At 57.5% G+C, this 17,427-nt stretch overlaps 7 protein-coding genes across 7 annotated transcripts; 4 read left to right on the forward strand and 3 right to left on the reverse strand.

The window, feature by feature from the left end:
• Positions 1–196: 196 nt before the first annotated feature.
• Positions 197–577, reverse strand: VDBG_06316 (oxidoreductase; the record flags this gene model as incomplete). The annotated part of the gene is made up of 1 exon (XM_003003827.1): positions 197–577. The coding sequence occupies one exon, from the start codon at positions 575–577 to the stop codon at positions 197–199; it is 381 nt and encodes a 126-aa protein (XP_003003873.1).
• A 579-nt stretch (positions 578–1,156) lies between these two features.
• Positions 1,157–3,513, forward strand: VDBG_06317 (conserved hypothetical protein; the record flags this gene model as incomplete). The annotated part of the gene is made up of 3 exons (XM_003003828.1): positions 1,157–1,298; positions 1,504–2,802; positions 2,867–3,513. The coding sequence occupies 3 exons, from the start codon at positions 1,157–1,159 to the stop codon at positions 3,511–3,513; spliced, it is 2,088 nt and encodes a 695-aa protein (XP_003003874.1).
• A 1,070-nt stretch (positions 3,514–4,583) lies between these two features.
• VDBG_06318 (allantoate permease) lies at positions 4,584–6,185 on the forward strand (the record flags this gene model as incomplete). The annotated part of the gene is made up of 2 exons (XM_003003829.1): positions 4,584–4,793; positions 4,929–6,185. The coding sequence occupies 2 exons, from the start codon at positions 4,584–4,586 to the stop codon at positions 6,183–6,185; spliced, it is 1,467 nt and encodes a 488-aa protein (XP_003003875.1).
• Positions 6,186–7,845: 1,660 nt separating this feature from the next.
• On the forward strand, positions 7,846–9,396 carry VDBG_06319 (prostacyclin synthase; the record flags this gene model as incomplete). Its single annotated transcript, XM_003003830.1, has 1 exon — positions 7,846–9,396. One exon carries the CDS (start codon positions 7,846–7,848, stop codon positions 9,394–9,396), a length of 1,551 nt encoding a protein of 516 aa, XP_003003876.1.
• Positions 9,397–9,713: 317 nt separating this feature from the next.
• Positions 9,714–10,651, reverse strand: VDBG_06320 (alpha/beta hydrolase fold-3 domain-containing protein; the record flags this gene model as incomplete). Its single annotated transcript, XM_003003831.1, has 3 exons — positions 9,714–9,744; positions 9,861–10,255; positions 10,319–10,651. 3 exons carry the CDS (start codon positions 10,649–10,651, stop codon positions 9,714–9,716), a joined length of 759 nt encoding a protein of 252 aa, XP_003003877.1.
• Positions 10,652–11,797: 1,146 nt separating this feature from the next.
• On the reverse strand, positions 11,798–12,524 carry VDBG_06321 (cutinase-2; the record flags this gene model as incomplete). The annotated part of the gene is made up of 2 exons (XM_003003832.1): positions 11,798–11,989; positions 12,042–12,524. The coding sequence occupies 2 exons, from the start codon at positions 12,522–12,524 to the stop codon at positions 11,798–11,800; spliced, it is 675 nt and encodes a 224-aa protein (XP_003003878.1).
• Positions 12,525–14,894: 2,370 nt separating this feature from the next.
• On the forward strand, positions 14,895–17,356 carry VDBG_06322 (vacuolar protein sorting-associated protein; the record flags this gene model as incomplete). Its single annotated transcript, XM_003003833.1, has 3 exons — positions 14,895–16,260; positions 16,442–16,614; positions 16,685–17,356. 3 exons carry the CDS (start codon positions 14,895–14,897, stop codon positions 17,354–17,356), a joined length of 2,211 nt encoding a protein of 736 aa, XP_003003879.1.
• Positions 17,357–17,427: the final 71 nt, after the last annotated feature.

Raw genomic sequence — 17,427 nt, forward strand, 5'->3', positions numbered from 1 at the left:
CGCGGCGCCGGGCCACCAGAGATCTCATACAGCTTCTCGGACATTTCATGGAGAATCTGATCTGCCCGAGTGAGGGCCTCGGATGATCCAGAGGCGAAGATGGTAAGTGTGCCATTGGCGGCTCGAACTGTGCCGCCAGACACGGGGCAGTCGACAACGAGGATGTCTGATCGGCCGAGTTGGGCTATTTGAGACGCTAGTGTGTCGTAATATGCTGGCGGGACTGTCGAGCACAGCAAGATGGTCGCATTGTGTGGCAGGGCTGGTTCGTGTGAGTGGCTCGTTGCAGATGAACGGAGGGAGAATCCCAGTACTCACCCTCGAGGGCGCCAGTCGCCGCGTCGAACAAAATACTGTCGACCTGCTGCGCATTGGCGGCCATGCAGACGAGGAACGCGCTATCGTGGGCAACATCTCGAGGCGACTGGCCTGGATGCCCGCCATCGGCCACGAACCTCTCGACGCTCGGCTGCCAGACGTCGTATCCCTTGACTATGTACTTTCCACCCTTCTGCAGGTTGCAGGCCATGCCGAAGCCCATGGCGCCGAGGCCAACGAACCCGACTGACGTCGACATGAGGCTGGTACCAGACTGTTGGGCCATTGTGTCGTCAGGTTGGCTGTTTGAGAAGTGAAGCTTTGGGGGCGTACGACAGGTCAAGGAACAGACATGGCGAAATTCCGTCTTATAGGTAGGCCATGAGTCCATCATGGCCCCTCTGCCGCATCGCCCCCGGCCGAGTCCAAAAAGCCGATCGTTTCTCCTCCGCCATGCACTTGTGCTGGCCGCCCGAACCGGAAGCGTCCTCGAGGATCGAAAAACCCACCACGAATGGACCGCGAATGGGTTGACTGGTTGGCCTGAACAACCAAAAGCCATGACTCGCGACCACCAGGGGGCTAGCGAAGTCTCGCCCACCCCGCAATTGTGCGGTCTGAAGTCCGCTCAGCTTATATAGAGGGTCTGCCCATCTGCGACGCGGGCAGAACTGCTATCCCTTCGCCGGTGTTCCCCCCGCCGCCTGTTCGTCCTGCTTTCTTCTCCAGCCGATCAACCCCAGCTTTCGGTCTTCTGCCCGTCTGGGGAGAACTTCAGGCCTCTGCATAACCTTTTTTCTGTTCTCCATCTTTGCCTCCGGCCGCTAAGCCGTTCAGGATGAAGAGGGCGCGGATCGAGGAGCCTGTCGCGTCGAGCAGCAGTGGACAAGGCAGCGGTTCGAGTGCCGTTCCCAGCGGCCGGGGCAGCACCTCGGAGCCGCACGTCCACCAATCCAAGATCTCTCGAAAGATCCGCGCCTGTGAGTTTGCCATCCCCCCGCAAGATCCCTTTCGAGCCGTGATGTGGTGATCTGTTCCATCCGGTGGCCCATGTCTCACGTCTTACGTGCCGATGGCTGCTTGCCTCGGTTCACAGACCCATGTCCATCCATGTTCATGCCTCTGTTCACCCCCTCACCATCTGCCCACCCTACCATTGCGGCGCATGATTCTGATTCATCACAGGTCAACAATGTCAGAATCGCAAAATCAAATGTGACATTGAGCAGGGGCAGTCGCGATGTGCACGTTGCACTCGCATGGGACTAGAATGCGTCATCAACAAGAGCCTGCAGACCCTCCTCGATGACGAGAATCAGTGGAAGAAGGAGATGGAGCAGCAGCTGCGTTCTCTTCAAGCTGCCATGTCCCAGGTCCAAAGGATGCTCAACATCCCGCCGCCAAATCCGCAGCATCAGCAGCATCAGCAGCTGCCACAACAACAACAGCAGCAGCAGCAGCACCTCCATGACATCCCTTCCGTCGGCAGCGGCGCCACTCACTCATCAGCCTTTGACAATAGCCCAAGTCTTTCAGGCATGCACGGCAGCCCCGCGGGACCGTCACCGAGCCGGCCGCCTGAGATCACAGCTATGACTCGGGAAAACTCGCCCGAGACTGCTCACCCGCGCATCAAGGAGGATCAGGCCATCGTTGATGCCCCGATGGCCAGCCTATTTGAGGTGACAAAGCTGCGCAACATACGTAGTGACCCTGGGTCACGCGCCGACGCACTTCTCGCCGCTCGCCGCTCGGGCGAGCCAGACTTCATCGCGCAGGGGCGGGTACCTCTCGCCGAAGCCGAGCAGCTGTTTGCCAGGTTCCGCGGGACGCTAAATGCATACCTCTGGGGAGGCGTTGCCCTTCTGCACGACAACCTGCTTTCGGCGCGGCAATCATCTCCACTGCTCGTGGCCGCCATTCTCGCCGTCACGGCGCTGCACGCCCAAGACGAGGGGGTAAGCTTTGACCGGTGCTATCCCGTCTTTCTTGACCTCGCCAGCCAGTGCATGTTCCAGCGGTACCACACGCTCGACGACGTTCGCGGCCTTTGCATCGGTGCATTCTGGCTGTCTGACGTCAGCTGGAAGCTATCAGGCCTGGCCGTGCGCATTGCGACTGAGCTCAACCTGCACCAGTTCTGCGCCAAGGCGCTTCGAGATGAGCCGGATCACGTCGAGAAGGCGAGGCTCTGGTACTTTCTCTACGTATGTGACCATCACTTTAGCATTGCCTATGGGCGCCCGCCTGTGATACCCGAGGACGTGACCATATCGCGGCACGAGTCATTCCTGCAGTTGCCGGGCATCAGGCAGGCAGACTTTCGCCTGCACAGCCAGGTAGCCATCTTTGTGATCCTCAGCCGCGCGTACCATACCTTCGGGCCCGACCGCTCGAGACTCGTAGCCAACGACGAGTTTGAGGCACTGCGGCGCTATGAGTCGGATATGGGCCATTGGCGGCGTATGTGGGAGCCTAGGCTGGGTACGTTTTCTACGTCTCGTGAGTAGATTGCTTGTGCCGTGAAAGAATGCTAACTTGGTACTAGTGCCGGATCCCAATATTTCGCAGTACCCTGCCAAGGGCGTGAAATTGCACTATCACTTTGCTCGGTTACAGATCTTCTCCGTCTGTCTTCGCGGGCTCACACCGACGGACCAGTTTCTCATGTCGCCTGAACGGCGGAGCTTCATCGACTCGGCCATCAGCAGTGCCTCGGCGGCGCTGCGGCTCATCCTCAATGACCCTGACATGCGGCGGGCCGTCATCGGCGTGCCGTTGTATCTGCTGACGGCCATGGCCTATGCCGCCATATTCCTGATGAAGGTGCAATCCGAGTGGAAGGCGGCTGAGTTCAACATCAGCTTCTCCGAGGTAGTGACGCTGATTGAGGCGACGGTCAGTCTGCTCAACGACTCGCAGGCGTGCGTCAGGCACGTAGCGCACTTCCTCGGCAAGGGGCTCAACACGATGCTGGAGAAGTTCAAGGAGAGGGAGGCCATGCTTCAGGCGCAAGCCCAGCAACAGCAGAACGAGCAATTTGTGCAGCAACAGGGATGGGCGGCGCAGGATGCGCAGCAGGGCTGGAACAACTGGATGCTCGGCGGCGCTCCGGAGGTAGAGCCTTTTGGGATCGGCGCGGAGTACTACCCGCTCGGGATACTGGACGTGCTGGGCTCGCAGATGCCCGGCTGAGCTCTCGTGAGCGTTACGCGAGACGACTCGGTGGCATGCGTGACGGGATCACTGATCTTGGATGTACAACTATGACCAGTATGGGACGATGGAGGCTATTTTTCGTGGTGGTAATGAGTGGTTCGGGGTTGATGCCGCGTTGGGGATGATACCAAGAGGGAGAATAATGATGATGCCTGCTCGGCTACACAATTGCGCAGCAGAAACGAGCCCGAGATCTAGCAGATCCCATGGTCCGGACATGACGCTTGTGATATTCACAGCAACCCATACGAGCATGCTGCTCACGTTTCGGCTAAGCGCCACGAGGCCCAAGACGTCGAGAATCTGGGGAAAGCAGTGTCTCGACGAATCGGACAGAAGGCCGCCTTCAGAATCGCGGACAGATGTCCGCTTCCATGCTCACACGGCACTTGAGAGAACAAACCGAAGGGGGCAGGCATTCTGCTCATAGGCTTCGCTAGGAGGCTCTAGGGGAAGAGGAGCCGGGGGCTTGCCCACAGCGCAGATCCCAGCTTTCCAGGTGCAGTGTTTGGCGTTCGTCTCCCGTTGCCCCCAGCTCAGAAGTCTTCTAGCTCGGATTTTAGGGGGGTGGGAGCGGAAGTCAGACCAGGTTCATGACTTGTGTCGCTCTCTACCGTCATCTGTGACTAGAGGAACCCAAATCCCCACGGGGAGGGGGGTGGGAGCAGCGCCAGAGCAGTGCGAAAGCAACGCTACGCAAAGCTGTGAGAACGCGGGGGAAACCGGTCTAGCGGCCCATCCATGGGCAAAGATCGCAAAGACGCGAATCTATATCTTTGCACGGTTCTGCTGTCTAGTTCTGGGGTTCTTGGACTCCTCGCCACTCCATCGACATCATCGTCTGCCGACAATTGAGGATCAACAACATCGACAGCCAAACGTGGGGAACCCTCTGTGACTCTGCTACCGATCGAGTCGACCCGGACCACCGACTCTCCCTCGTCAATCGTACGACTCGCGCGAGTGCGACCTTTCCCTCTCCCCATCTTTCCTCCTCCTCCCCATCGAGCGACCGATTGAGCCAGATTCATCAGCAATCAATTATCATGGCTGCCGACCTCGACAAGGAGCAGGTCTCGGCCAAGGAGCATCAGACTCCCAACACGGGCTCGCTCGACCCTGAGCTTGCTGAGGCCATCCGCAACTTTGTTCCTGGCACGAGCGAGGAGAAGAAGCTCGTCAAGAAGATTGATCTCTTCCTGATGCCTATGCTTTGGATCATGTACATTCTCAACTATATTGATCGCACGAACATCGTGAGTCTTGCTTCCTCGCTTCCGCTGTTGAGATTTTTTTTTTCTTTCTTCATCCATTCGATCACCCCTTTTGCACGGATCACTTCCTGGACCATCCACGCCGACTCTGGATACAACCTTTGCTAACCTGTACAGGGCAATGCCAAGATCGCGGGAATGGGCGACGACCTGGCGCTGGATGACAATGAGTACGCCTGGGTGCTGTCCATCTTCTTCTTCGGCTACCTCATCTGCGAGATCCCCTCCAACATGATCCTCAGCCGCACAGCGCCGAGTATCTTCCTCCCGGGCATCATGTTCATCTGGGGCGGCCTCTGCGCCGCCATGGCCGTCGTCACCAACTACGGCGGACTTCTGGGCTTCCGCTTCGTCCTCGGCTGCGTCGAGGCCGGTTCTCCCCTGGTGTCCTGTACCTGCTGTCGTGCTGGTACACAAAAGACCGAGCTCGGCAAGCGCTTCGCCATCTTCTATACGGCTGCTGTCCTCTCGGGCGCCTTTGGCGGCCTCCTCGCCGATGCCATCACCTCGAACCTCGACGGCGCCCACGGCATCGCTGGCTGGCGCTGGCTCTTCATCATTGAGGGTGTTGCGACCGTCGGCGTCGCTGTCATTGCCTACTTTGTCCTGCTCGACTATCCCTCAACCTCGAAGCGCTTGACGCCCGCGGAGCGGCAAATAGCCCACGTCCGTATCATTGCCGACTCGATCGCCCAGAACGGCGCCTCTAGCAACCGCCTCAGCCACTGGCAGGCGTTCGTCGCCGCCGTCTCCGATCCGCGGACCTACATGTTCCTCGTCCTCTTCATGCTCGACGTCGGCGCCGGCACTATCTCCTACTTCATCCCCACCATCACCGTCACCCTCGGCTACGACACGACGACGGCCCAATACATGACGGTGCCCGTGTACGCCGTCGCCGCCGTGGTGCTCAACATCGTCGCCTGGTCGTCAGACCGCCACGTCGAGCGCCGCTTCCACATCGCCGGCGCCCTCGCCCTCGGCTGCGCGTGCGCCATCGTCTGCGCCGCCGTCCAGACGCCCATGGTCCGTTACGTCATGCTCTGCTTCGTCGCCGCCGGCATCTGGTCCGCCCTGCCGCTGATCCTGTCCTGGACGAGCGGCACCGTCTGCATGCCGCCCGAGAAGCGCGCCATCGTGCTCGCCATGGTCAACGCCTTTGGCAACTTCTCCTCCGTCTACGGCAGCCGCATCTGGCCCTCGACCGACAAGCCCGCCTACCACGTCGGCTGGGGTGTCACGGCCGCCTTCCTCGGCAGCGGCATGCTCCTGGCCCTCGTGCTGCCCATCCTGTGCAACCTGGTCAACTGGAAGGGCACTAAGGCCGAGAGGGAGCTTCTCGAGGGGCGTGCTGAGGACGACGCGTCTGCCTAGACTGAATAGTGGAAAGGGGGGGGGGGGGGGTTGATGAATCGGGTCTAGAAGGCTTTGAGAGAGTACATAAAACTTGTTTAAAATTGGCTGGAGGCGGGGAGCGGCATTATAACAGAGTTTGTCTTGCTCGATGGATGATTTGCCCACCTTGCCCTTTTTCGGTGATGAAGCGACAACTGCGCCCAGCCTCTTCCGTCTTTCGGATGATTTGAAGAAGTTGACTAATGCCAAGATAATGACAGGCGGGGAGGCTAAGGTGATTTAGGTAAAGCGAACCGGGCAGACCTGCCGAAGGGGGTCGTTGGGTCTGGTCAACGCCTTTGTGTGTGTGATGAGTGGTCAGGGTCGGGACAATGGCGTTGCGGGTTCTGCACTTGAGTTCCATACCATGAGGATCTACGATGCGTGGCGTTCTTTGTTTTCATGGTAGTTGCAGGTCGTGAACGCTTCAGATGGCGGTTTGGCTTGGTGGAGTGTTGGTTGGCTTGAACGCCACTGTTTGGGCTGCTATGGTTCAAACTGGGGATGCTGCCTCATCGTGTTTCGATATGGTTGTTTGCTCTTCAAGAAATAACATCTCTCTCCGCGAATCTCTTCACCAGAGTGTTTTCTCAGTGGTAAAGACCGATTCGCTGTCATCAGTAGACCTCTTCTTGTTGTCGACAAACACTTCACCTCGTGTTTATTCCTCTTCGCGACTTGCCTGCTGGTCCAATAAGCTCACTTCTTTATTGTCTTCGAACTTATACTTCAAGCACAGCGTGTCCCAAACTTTCCGCTTAATCTGCGGCTCCATGAGTGAGTTGAGTATTGTCGGCGGCTCCCCGATCCGTGGCCTTCCTCCTTCCAAGCTTGTGCCATTGAAGGGCTGCATCAGACGTAACAAACCCGAACCGGAAGCGAAGCGAAAAAGGCAGGATGAGGCAAGAGACGAAGACTCTACCCGGAAGCGCATCCTTTTCGATCTTGCTCAAATCCGTCCCGTTGAATCTCACGAGGATCATCAACCATCATCTCTACCGGGGTGCCCGGGCGCGCGCTGCTCTTGAGTGGGAGGATATGGAATATGTTCGACTCTGTCGTGGAAAGATGCTTGCCGGCGCGCTGAGCATGGGCGAGGAGTCGTTGCTGGCTGTCTTTTGAGAATCAGTGGAAGGACAATGGATGCAAGATACGTAAAAGAGAGTGTTTGGACATGACGCGTGCGGACATGACGTTCCAGACCTGACGCGTCATCGGGGGATCTAAACTCTGTATCCGAGGCACCTTGAATCCAAATGGAATCTTACGCAGTCACTTCGGGACAGTGGACCAGGGTTCATGCTCTCCATGTCTGAACTAGCAAGCCTTTGTCATGATGACCGGTGATCAGGGCATTAATCACATCGAACGTGCGTATTGAGAAAGAAATTATGCTTGTGAATAGCCAACCATTCGTTTCTGGATGAGCTAGCGCTGATGATACATGCACGCAGACCGCCACGACTCCCAACTCATTTGCTTTGGCTCGGCTGCTGGATAAGTGACATAAGCGCACAGCCTTGGCGGATGCACCGGCCCGTTATTTTGACTTCTGTCTTTAAGAGGGGGAAAATCCCACAAACTTGAGCCTCGACATGCGAAGCTTTTTGTCTGGAAAGTCGACATCATGGAACTAGTAATGGCTGATCAGTCAGTACCCGCTCGGGCTGACGTCCTGACGACTCTCGATTATGGGCAGCTTCGGACATCTGCGCTCATTGGCGCTGCGGGCATTGCTATCCTCATGCTTTTGAGTTCCATCATCACCATCAAACCCGAACAAGATGAACCTCCCCTGTTCAAGCCGATGATACCGCTTGTCGGCCACATTATTAACATGGTCCGACACGGGACAATGTTGCTTTCTCGCTACAGAAAACGCAACCTCCCAGCAGCCACGCTGCCCATGCTGAACGGCAAAATGTATGTAATCTGGGATGCATCCCTCGTTCAGGCACTCTTCCGTAAAAAGAGCTTCACCCTCGAACATTTCGCCGCCAAGTTCTCAGGCAACGTCGCCGGCCTAAACAGCTCTACTCGCAACATATTCCTCACGACGCCCCTCGTGAAGGAAATGCTGGAACTCTTCAGCAAGCACCTCCTCAAAGGCAAAACCCTCCAAAGAGCCCAGATTGCCGCCGTCTGTTCCATCGAGGACAGCCTCCGCGGCGAGTTTACTAGCCTCAAGAACGGAGAGTGGCTCGAGATCTCCTCCATTTATACCTGGCTGCGCGACATCACAACCCTCGCTGCAAGCCGTGCCTTCTGGGGTCCGCAGAACCCATTAGACGGCGACCACACGCTTCTCGAGGACTTTTGGCGCTTTGAAGATAAGCTCCTCATCATGGCGCTGGATCTGTACCCCCGCTTCACGGCGCGCAAGGCCTACGACGCCCGCGCGCGCGTGCAGGCCGCCTTTGGCCGGTTCCACGCAGCCGGTCTCGTCGACAGCGATGGCGTGTCGGAACTCATCCGCGAGCGGGCGCGGCTGATTCGATCGTACGGCGTGGCGAGCGAGGAGATTGGGAAGATGGAGACGAGCATCCTCGCCGTCGCGCTGAGCAACACGGCACCGACGCTGTTCTGGCTCCTGTCCTCCATCCTCAGCACGCCGGGGCTGGCGGAACGGGTGCGCGGGGAGCTTGAGAGCGCCGTGCGGTGGACCGGTGACCAGGCGGTGCTAAGTGTGTCGTCATGGGAACGATGCCCGCTGCTGGTGAGCTGTTATCACGAGACGTTGAGGCTGATGAGTAGGACGACAGTGACGAGGCGCAGCGACGAAGATGCCATACTTATTGGCGCTGATGGGCGCGAGTACATGATTAGAGCCGGCGTCGACGTGCAAGCGTCTGCGACTGCGTTGCATACGGACCCTCGCATCTGGGGATCGGATGTCCATGACTTCGATCCTGACCGATTCCTTCCATTTGCGAAGGATACGATCTCGCAACACGTGCGGCAGAAGAAGGCGGCATTCATACCGTTTGGGGGCGGACGGCACATGTGTCCGGGACGAAACCTTGCTTTCGCTCAGGTCGTGACCTTTGCCGCTGTGCTCTTACTTGGGTATGATGTTGAGCCGGGCAAAGGATCGCGAGAAGGCACTCACAGCGACGCAAAAGTCTGGAAGAAGCCGCCACGGATGACACGAGGGTCAATGGCGGAAGCCATTTGCCAAGCCGGTCAATAAGGGAGAGGGCTATGGTGCGAGGCTCAGACCGAAAGCCGGCTGGGAAAAGGTGCGGTGGCATTTCGACACCTAACACATAAATTTTGCGCGATGGGAATTCATCTGAACACAAAGACGGTCATTATGACAGGTTAACAAACTACGGACTATGTCACATCTTTCTTGAAACAAAATCGCAGACTTTCTCCCAGGTGTCTCTCGCATCCTCTTCTCGCCACCTCGCGTCTCCTTCCTTCCCGTGTGTGTATGCATGAGCCGCCTCCGGATACATCTTGACAACTGACTCGATACCCGCGCCCCTGAACTGCTCCGCATACTCAATGGCTTCTTGACCCAGGGCATCGAGTCCTGCGACGAACGTCAGCATCGGCGCCAAGGTCGGCCGTAGCTCACGCAACAGCTGAAGGTCCGCCCGCATTGGTGCCACGAAGATCTGCCGTCCATCGACATGTGGCGGTACGTACGCCGCCTCCATCTTCTCAAGCATGACGACAGGGATACTCTTGGCCTGGGCCTCGGGGCTTGCGCGCGCGAAGCGTTCTCCGTACCGCTCGTGAAGGGCAAGGCAGGGATAGACCAGGACTTGGGCGACCTGCCGAAAGTGAGGGTCCAGCGCTGCGCGGAATGGGGCGGCCGGCCCGGCTGTGAAGGCGACGAGGAGGGAGAGCGAGGTCGCGAGGTTGCCGCCGGCTGAACAGCCAACGACGGTGACACGAGATGGGTCCGCTGCGACGCCCAGTGTCCGCTCGGCCGCTGGCGAGATTGACCACTTCAGCACGTCGTATGCTTGGAGGAGGGCGTGGGGAAAGGGGTAGCGGGGAGCTTTGGCGTAGTCGAGTGAGACGACTATTGCGTTGAGCTTGGGAAGTTATTACCACACTGCTCATCTGCTTCAAGAGCTGAAGCCGGAGACGGGGCTTACTTTGTCAGACATGAATTTGGCATTCGCTTCGCCGTCACTCGGCTGGCCGAGAGCGAAGCCACCGCCCTCGAGAAGAATGATCAGGGATAGAGGCGCCGGAAACTCCGGGGTTCGTACAGGGGCTTTTGGCAAGCAGACGGAACATTTGACGTGGCCCTCTCCCAATCCTGGCGTGTCGACGGTTACTCTATTGTCGAATAAATGCCCATCACTGGACTGCCTGGCGATAGACTCGCGCAGTGCAGAAAGCTCCGTCTCAAGTTGAATCGCGAATGCTTCGGGATATCCGGGGCCTGAGGTCACCCTTGGAGGCTGGATATCGTCCTGCTTCATTTTGATGGGGCCCAAAGTGAAGGAATCTCCTGGGTACGATGGTTACTCTGTGCCTCTAGGTTATAACTTCGATATGACTGCATGAGAATGGTCAATAGCGACATGCGAGGAATGAGTGAGGGTAGTAGGCCAAGATATAGCCCGAAGGCCAGAGTCATGAAGCTTGCGAGTGTCAGCGTCCTGTTACTTCATCCATATGGGTATTCGTTCCGCACACAGCATAGCTGACCGGCAATTCAATTGGACTACTTCGTCTATACTGAGCAGTATATGCACCTTATTCGGCTGAAGCTGACGCGAGCAAACGAGCATCCTATCAGATGGCGTTCCTCATGTCGTTACGAGGGTGCTGATCGGATTGGCCAATCGACTCGGAGACGGACGTTGATCATGCCCGAGAGCTGCAACGAGTGAAAGTTCACAGATTGCCAGAGACTGAGAGCAATCGGACAATGTTGAACCCAGGTGAGGCAAGGGCGTTGTGCCGGAACGAAGCCGTGCTCAGCCAGAGTCCCCGTCGACCCATCATCAACCGGGGAATCGAACCCCGCCAGTTCCGCTTCACAGCATCATCGGCCGAGAGTCAAAGACACCGCGCCGCTCGTTTCAACACCTGCGCGCATTTGCAGATGGGTTTGAATGCCAAAAAGAAAAGTCTAGTTCTTGGCTTGTGCGTCTTCATAAGTCGTACGTGTACATTGGTGGCGTCAGCACCCCGAAAAGAAAAATGAGCAGGAAAAATACGAAACACCCCTTACGCCCTGTCGACTGAGCGCCGCTGTCGGCCATTCCGTGCCCCTGAACCACTGCCACGAGAGCCTGTCAATTACGGCCTGTCAGCCCGAACATGTCAATGGCGATGGCCTTGTTTTCTTCGGGAATCATTCCTTGGTCGAATTCTTCGAGCTATTCGCGAATGCAATCGCCATTTCACCGTTTCATAGAGCAGGGGGGCAGGACGAAGTGTGTAATGTCCTCAACAGTAGATGGTATAATATAAGTTCAACTCTGGCATAATCATAATCATTTGAACGCCCTGAAGAGCCGAGCGGCAACCAGGCAGCCGGTTCTCTCGCAGTTTTCCCGGGAAGCGAACTCTGTTCCCTCCAAAATGTCTTTTCCAAAATGTCTTTTGCATCATCTGATTTAGTCCCTCTTCCTGAGCTTGGCGCCGGCAGCCTGCAGCTTCGAAGTGATAAATTCAACTTGCTCGTCGGCACGCGCTCCGTAGGCCAAGTGAGCTGGTAGGATCGTCAGTGTGCCGGCACAGACAGCGTCGCCGGCGTTGCAAATGATATTGGTCTTCTCAGGAGGGAAGTTGGGAATCTGGCGGTTGTCCTGGGCCATGTTAGCGTACTTCAATCTCCTGGACCTGAGACGAGCATCTTACCTGGACGTTCTGGGTGTCACCAAAAGTAAAGGCGGCGACGATTTGGTCCTTCTGCGCCTGCGGAAGGTCCTCGACGGCGCGATGCGTGAGGGCAGCGCCCTGGCTATAGCCGCCGACGACGAGCATCGAGTCGGGACAGTCCGTGTTGGCCTGCGCGATGAGGCGCTCCATCTCGGCCACACCGCGACGGTCGGCGCCTCCGTTGCCAAAGTTGGTAGACAGGGCAGCGGCGTATTCGATCCCCTCAACTGCAACCTGATCGGCGCCAAAGTTGGCCTTGACGCCGTTGGCCGTGGGCGGGCCACACACAGTGCCCATGTTGCCCGTCTCGGTCGAGCCGCGGGCGAAAAGCATGATAATGGGCTTGCAGCCACCGTCAGTGAACTCGGTAGCGGTGCTGCCAACACGGCCACCGCGCTGGCGCTGTTCGATGGGGCCGGCGGCGGCGAGGGCCGCGAGGGCGAGCGTGATAATGTACTTCATGATAGCGTTGGTAAAGATGGTGATCGATTCGAGAATGTCAGGGGGTTGTAAAGATAGTGGTATGGCTCACGGAGCGATGTGAATGAGTGAAGAGAAGGGAACGAACGATAGAAGGCCTCCTGGGCTGGCGAAGATGCTGGCTTGCTGTGTTTATCTGAGGGATCGTTGCTGAGGATGCTGATGAGATGAAGGTATCGACAAAGTGTGATGGTACCAGCCGCCTTTATAGTTGTTCTTCAAAGACGGCCTCCCGAGAATCCAGAGTTGAGATGACACGCCAGAAGGGTATTCCTCTGCCGGCACTCTCATCGGACATGCGTCGTCCCATCCTCGACGGGAAGGCTGTCCAATCGCATCTCGAGCAACAACCGGATAGACGAAGCATCGACGTCGTGGGAAAGGGTACATGATCGCCAGATCCTCACAGGGCCCACAGAGCCTCCCACTTCCAGCGAACGAATGGGGCGATTCGCAGTCGCAACTCTGGCTCGATTGGGAAGACATGGTGGCTCGTGGTTCAGCACGGCCCAGACGCACGAGGTTGTGGGGACTGATGGCGGTGACGGACGCGCACAGCCGCCCCCGTGGACTCTGAACATGCCAGGGAAACAGAACCAGGACTTCGGGTAAGAGGCAGGGTTCGTCGATGTGTTCGAGCTGAAGCTGTATCGTTTAAAGCGCGTGTATGTCCAGTTGAGGCAAGTGTCTGTAAGAAAATGAACTTGGCGAAAGCAGGCAGTCTCATGTTGAACACACTTCAATGGGTTGGCGGAAAACAGCTCGCTCGATGGGGGATAGGGTAAGCCGGAACGTCACGGGGAGGTATTATGTCGGTCGTCCCATCGCGAATTGCGCATGCTGAGGAACACTGCATCACTCGATGACCTGCGTCAATTGGTTGATAAGAGCTTGATCGTATGCCCAAACTACGTGGGAATCGAGCTATTCGCTGCATGACTGCCAATTGTTATCATTCCCCGTGCTCCTTGATGTTCGCAGACTTTCGAGTTGCACAGACTTTGCTTTCAACAATAACGGCATAGCTGGTCTGTTGTGCTCCGTAGAGAGCAGGGCGACTTCGCCGTATAGCCGTGATGTCCAGATGGGCGATCCAAAAGGAGGGACGGGTCGTGGAGCTTTCCTCTTCTGGTAGTATCGCTGCACTCCACATCCAGATTGGGAGTCAAAGAGTGTCAGTGTTGGTCGAATTCGGTAACTTTCATGAAGAGTTCCTCCTTCTGCCTCGGCATGCTCAGTGTGCGCCTAAGTCTGGTGCTGAAACGCGACGAGCAGTGTTCGAAACGATGGTGTGTGGTCCGAGTGGCTTCCAGTCAAAGAAACAATGCTTCGAAGGCAAGAAAAGAAAGGGTTGACATGCAAGACCTTGCTCCAGATTGACGAATGCCCATACTGACAAGCAAGTTACTTCCATGAGAGGCTGTCGTGCCACCCTCGACTGCGCACACCGTCGGAGGCCAAGCCACAGGGCGGGGTCAACGGCCGAGGGCAGGACGCTTTCGGGTAGGAGTGCGAGTCGGGCGACAGGTCATGTTGAGACGGTGTGAGCGCCATGGGCAGCATGCCATCGAATGTTGCTCGCAAGGTGCGGCCCGAATGGGGACGTCGATTCCAGGAAGTACCATGCCGTACTGGCTGACTTTGAGCCACGCGTCAAGCGATCGAAACGGCCAAGTGAAGCAGTAGACGACACATTCCTCGCAAACAGGATGCACCGAGGATGGGGCCTGGTATGATCGCTTAACGTTGATGATTGAACAAGGGGGATAAAGCCATTGGTAGGTAGCTACGTATCGTGATCGTGATGGTGTTGAGGGGTAGCAAGGTAGTGAGGACCGGCGTGCTGGATGACTGCTGACATAATGCAGCCGGCACGCCGATGTGTGGATCGCTACACTCTTTGGGGTCGTCACTATTCTAAAATACAGAAGAAAGCCTGGGTGTTACCCCCTACAGGCACCTAGCGTACGGTACAGTGGGCTCTCAGTCGCAGGGTCAGAAGGGGCTAGCGCTTGCAGCTACGCCCCGATGCGCTGACGTCAGGCTTCGATGCGCCGTAGCGCCCGGCGGACCCTGATCCACGGGCGCTCCACCTTGGCCGGCAAAACTCTGGGGCGACTCGAAGCCAGGCAGGCCAGGGACTCGTGCCTGTGCTCCAGGCAGCCTCCAGGCCCGCTCCAAAGCCCGTTTCCATGGTGCATGGTGGGGGGGAAATCATGTGGTGGAGCACAGCCTTGTGACGACGCTCAACCAAGCTCAGCTTCAGGACAACAACCAACTCACCACATAGCAATACCCACCCTTCACAGCCCAAACTCTCCCACAACCCAGCCGCCAGTGGCGGAGTCAGATATGCCCGACGAACAAGGCTCGGGGAAGCCATCTTCGGACGCACCTGAGAAGGTCCAAGCCCTCGACGACCTCATCGACCTCACCGACAAGACAGAGCCAACAGCGTCAGCATCTGTAGCTGCCGACGCCAGCAAACCGAGTAGCCCCAGCAACCACAGCAAAGATGCCGAGGCCACTGTCTCTCGCGCACATGTTGTGACAGAGGCAGACCCAGACGGAGAGGCTTCTGCCTCCGCGGACCTTATGAATGCTTCCGTGGCAACCATCAAGCCGTCGAAACCCCTCCCCGCCGACACCTCGACCCAGTTCCTCACGATCGAGACCAAAGCCTACGTTGATCCTACGCCACCTACCCCGACAGCCTCACGCCCTCCTTCAAGAACACCGTCCAGTGTAGGATCCCGACAAGATGCGTCTCCCACGAGATCTGATGCTGCCTATGACGATCGGAGGTATACGAGCGATGATGACCAGGAGAACGGCTCGCGCTCCGAGATTCAGAGCATCATGGAGCAGTTCACCGGCGATGGAGGTGGCCCGGGAGCTGAGGAAGTCATGAGTCCAAGACTCGAGATTACATCGCCCATTCTCGGCGGCCCGATTCAACATCCACCAAGAAAGTCGAGCCTCGAGCCTCTGTCAACCTCCTTCTCGGCCCAGTCGCTGGAGAAGGAGACCTTGGGCGCAGCCATACCTTCGTCACCCGTGAGCACAAGATCCCGGACCAGGTCCTCGGTGGATTTCGGTCCTCCAGTGCCCCCGAAGGACGGCCTTCCCGGCGCCGAGGACAGCCAAACTTCTCTCGATACTCCCATGTCGCCCTCGGCCATGCACCGGCCCCCACCACCCGAACCCGAACCAGAGCCGACCCTACCTTTTGACTTTCACCGTTTCCTCGAGCAGCTGCGCAACAAGAAAGCCGACCCTGTCGCGCGCTATCTCAAATCTTTTCTATCCGAATTCGGCAAGCGGCAGTGGATGGTTCACGAACAAGTCAAGATTATCGGCGACTTCCTCGCCTTCATAGCCAACAAAATGGCGCAGTGCGAGGTCTGGCGCGATGTTTCGGACGCCGAGTTTGACAACGCGCGAGAGGGCATGGAGAAGCTTGTCATGAATAGGCTGTACACCCAGACGTTCTCGCCGGCCATCCCCGCGCCGCAGCCTATTCCTGGGGCCAAACCCAAGAGGAGAGGCGGCGAGCGGCCCATGGGACCGGGGCGTAAGGGCCAGCACCAAGAGGATGTCGAGAGGGATGATATCCTGACACAGAAGATCAATATTTACGGTTGGATTCGGGAAGCCCATCTCGATATTCCACCAACGAGCGAGAGCGGGAAGCGGTTCCTTAAGTTAGCACAGCAGGGTATGCGGCTGTGGATTCTTTCTCGTACACGGCAGGCGCTAATCACGACACACAGAACTCTTCAAAATCAGGTCTTATCGCGCGCCGAGGGACAAGATCATCTGCGTGTTGAATTGCTGCAAGGTCATTTTTGGTAGGTGCAGTCCCCATCATAGTTCCGAAAGCCTCTAACACCCGCCAGGTCTGCTCAAGCACGCAAAGTCAGATGGATCAGCAGACTCGTTCATGCCATTCCTTATATACGTAGTGCTCCAATCCAACCCTGAACATCTTGTGTCGAATGTGCAGTACATTCTTCGATTCAGGAATCAGGAGAAACTGGGTGGCGAGGCCGGATACTACCTGTCTTCTCTGGTACGTATTCGTGGGCATATGCTCCAACCTTCACTAACACGCGCAGATGGGCGCTATTCAATTCATTGAGAACATGGACAAGACCAGCCTTACGATTACCGACGACGAATTCGAGAAGAACGTCGAGGCCGCCGTCTCAGCCATCGCAGAGAAGCACAACGCTGCATCGCCGGTGGAACCACAGCTCTCTGAGAAAATACCTCAAAGCCTACTGGCCCAGACACAAGGCGAACCCTCGACCCGGCCCGACCACGATGTCAACAACGGAGACTTGTCCACGCCTCGCCGCTCCACATCGTCAGATGGCGACTACTCTGACGGCCAGGCCCCCATCACGAGCCTACTCCAGACAATCCAGCGGCCGCTCAGTACCATCGGACGCATGTTCTCTGAAGATCCCACCGGATCGGAATCCGGTGCCAGCGCCGCGGCGCGCGCGCCGCAGCCTCTTGACCCAAACCGGTTATCACCACGGCCCAGTGGCGAGGAGGCACGCGAGGCCGGAGGACGGCCGGACCCACGCAACCACCCGCAGCTGTCGGTGGAGGAGGCGGCAGCGAGGCAAGCGAGCGCCGAGACGGCCGAGGCGCAGAGGTTGCACCGGGCGGAGCACCACAATGTCGTTGAGACACTTGCCGGCATGTTTCCGGACCTCGACAGGGACATTATCTCGGATGTCGTGGTGCAGAAGCAGGGGAGGGTCGGACTAGCGGTGGATGCCTGCCTTGCATTGTCCACGTAGCATTCTTTACTGGCGAGACGCGCGGCACACAGCAAAGTGGATGAGAGCCAAGGGTTCACTTGAATGACCAG

Source organism: Verticillium alfalfae, genomic scaffold (genome assembly GCF_000150825.1).
Source record: "Verticillium alfalfae VaMs.102 supercont1.7 genomic scaffold, whole genome shotgun sequence".
Lineage (NCBI taxonomy): Eukaryota > Fungi > Ascomycota > Sordariomycetes > Glomerellales > Plectosphaerellaceae > Verticillium > Verticillium alfalfae.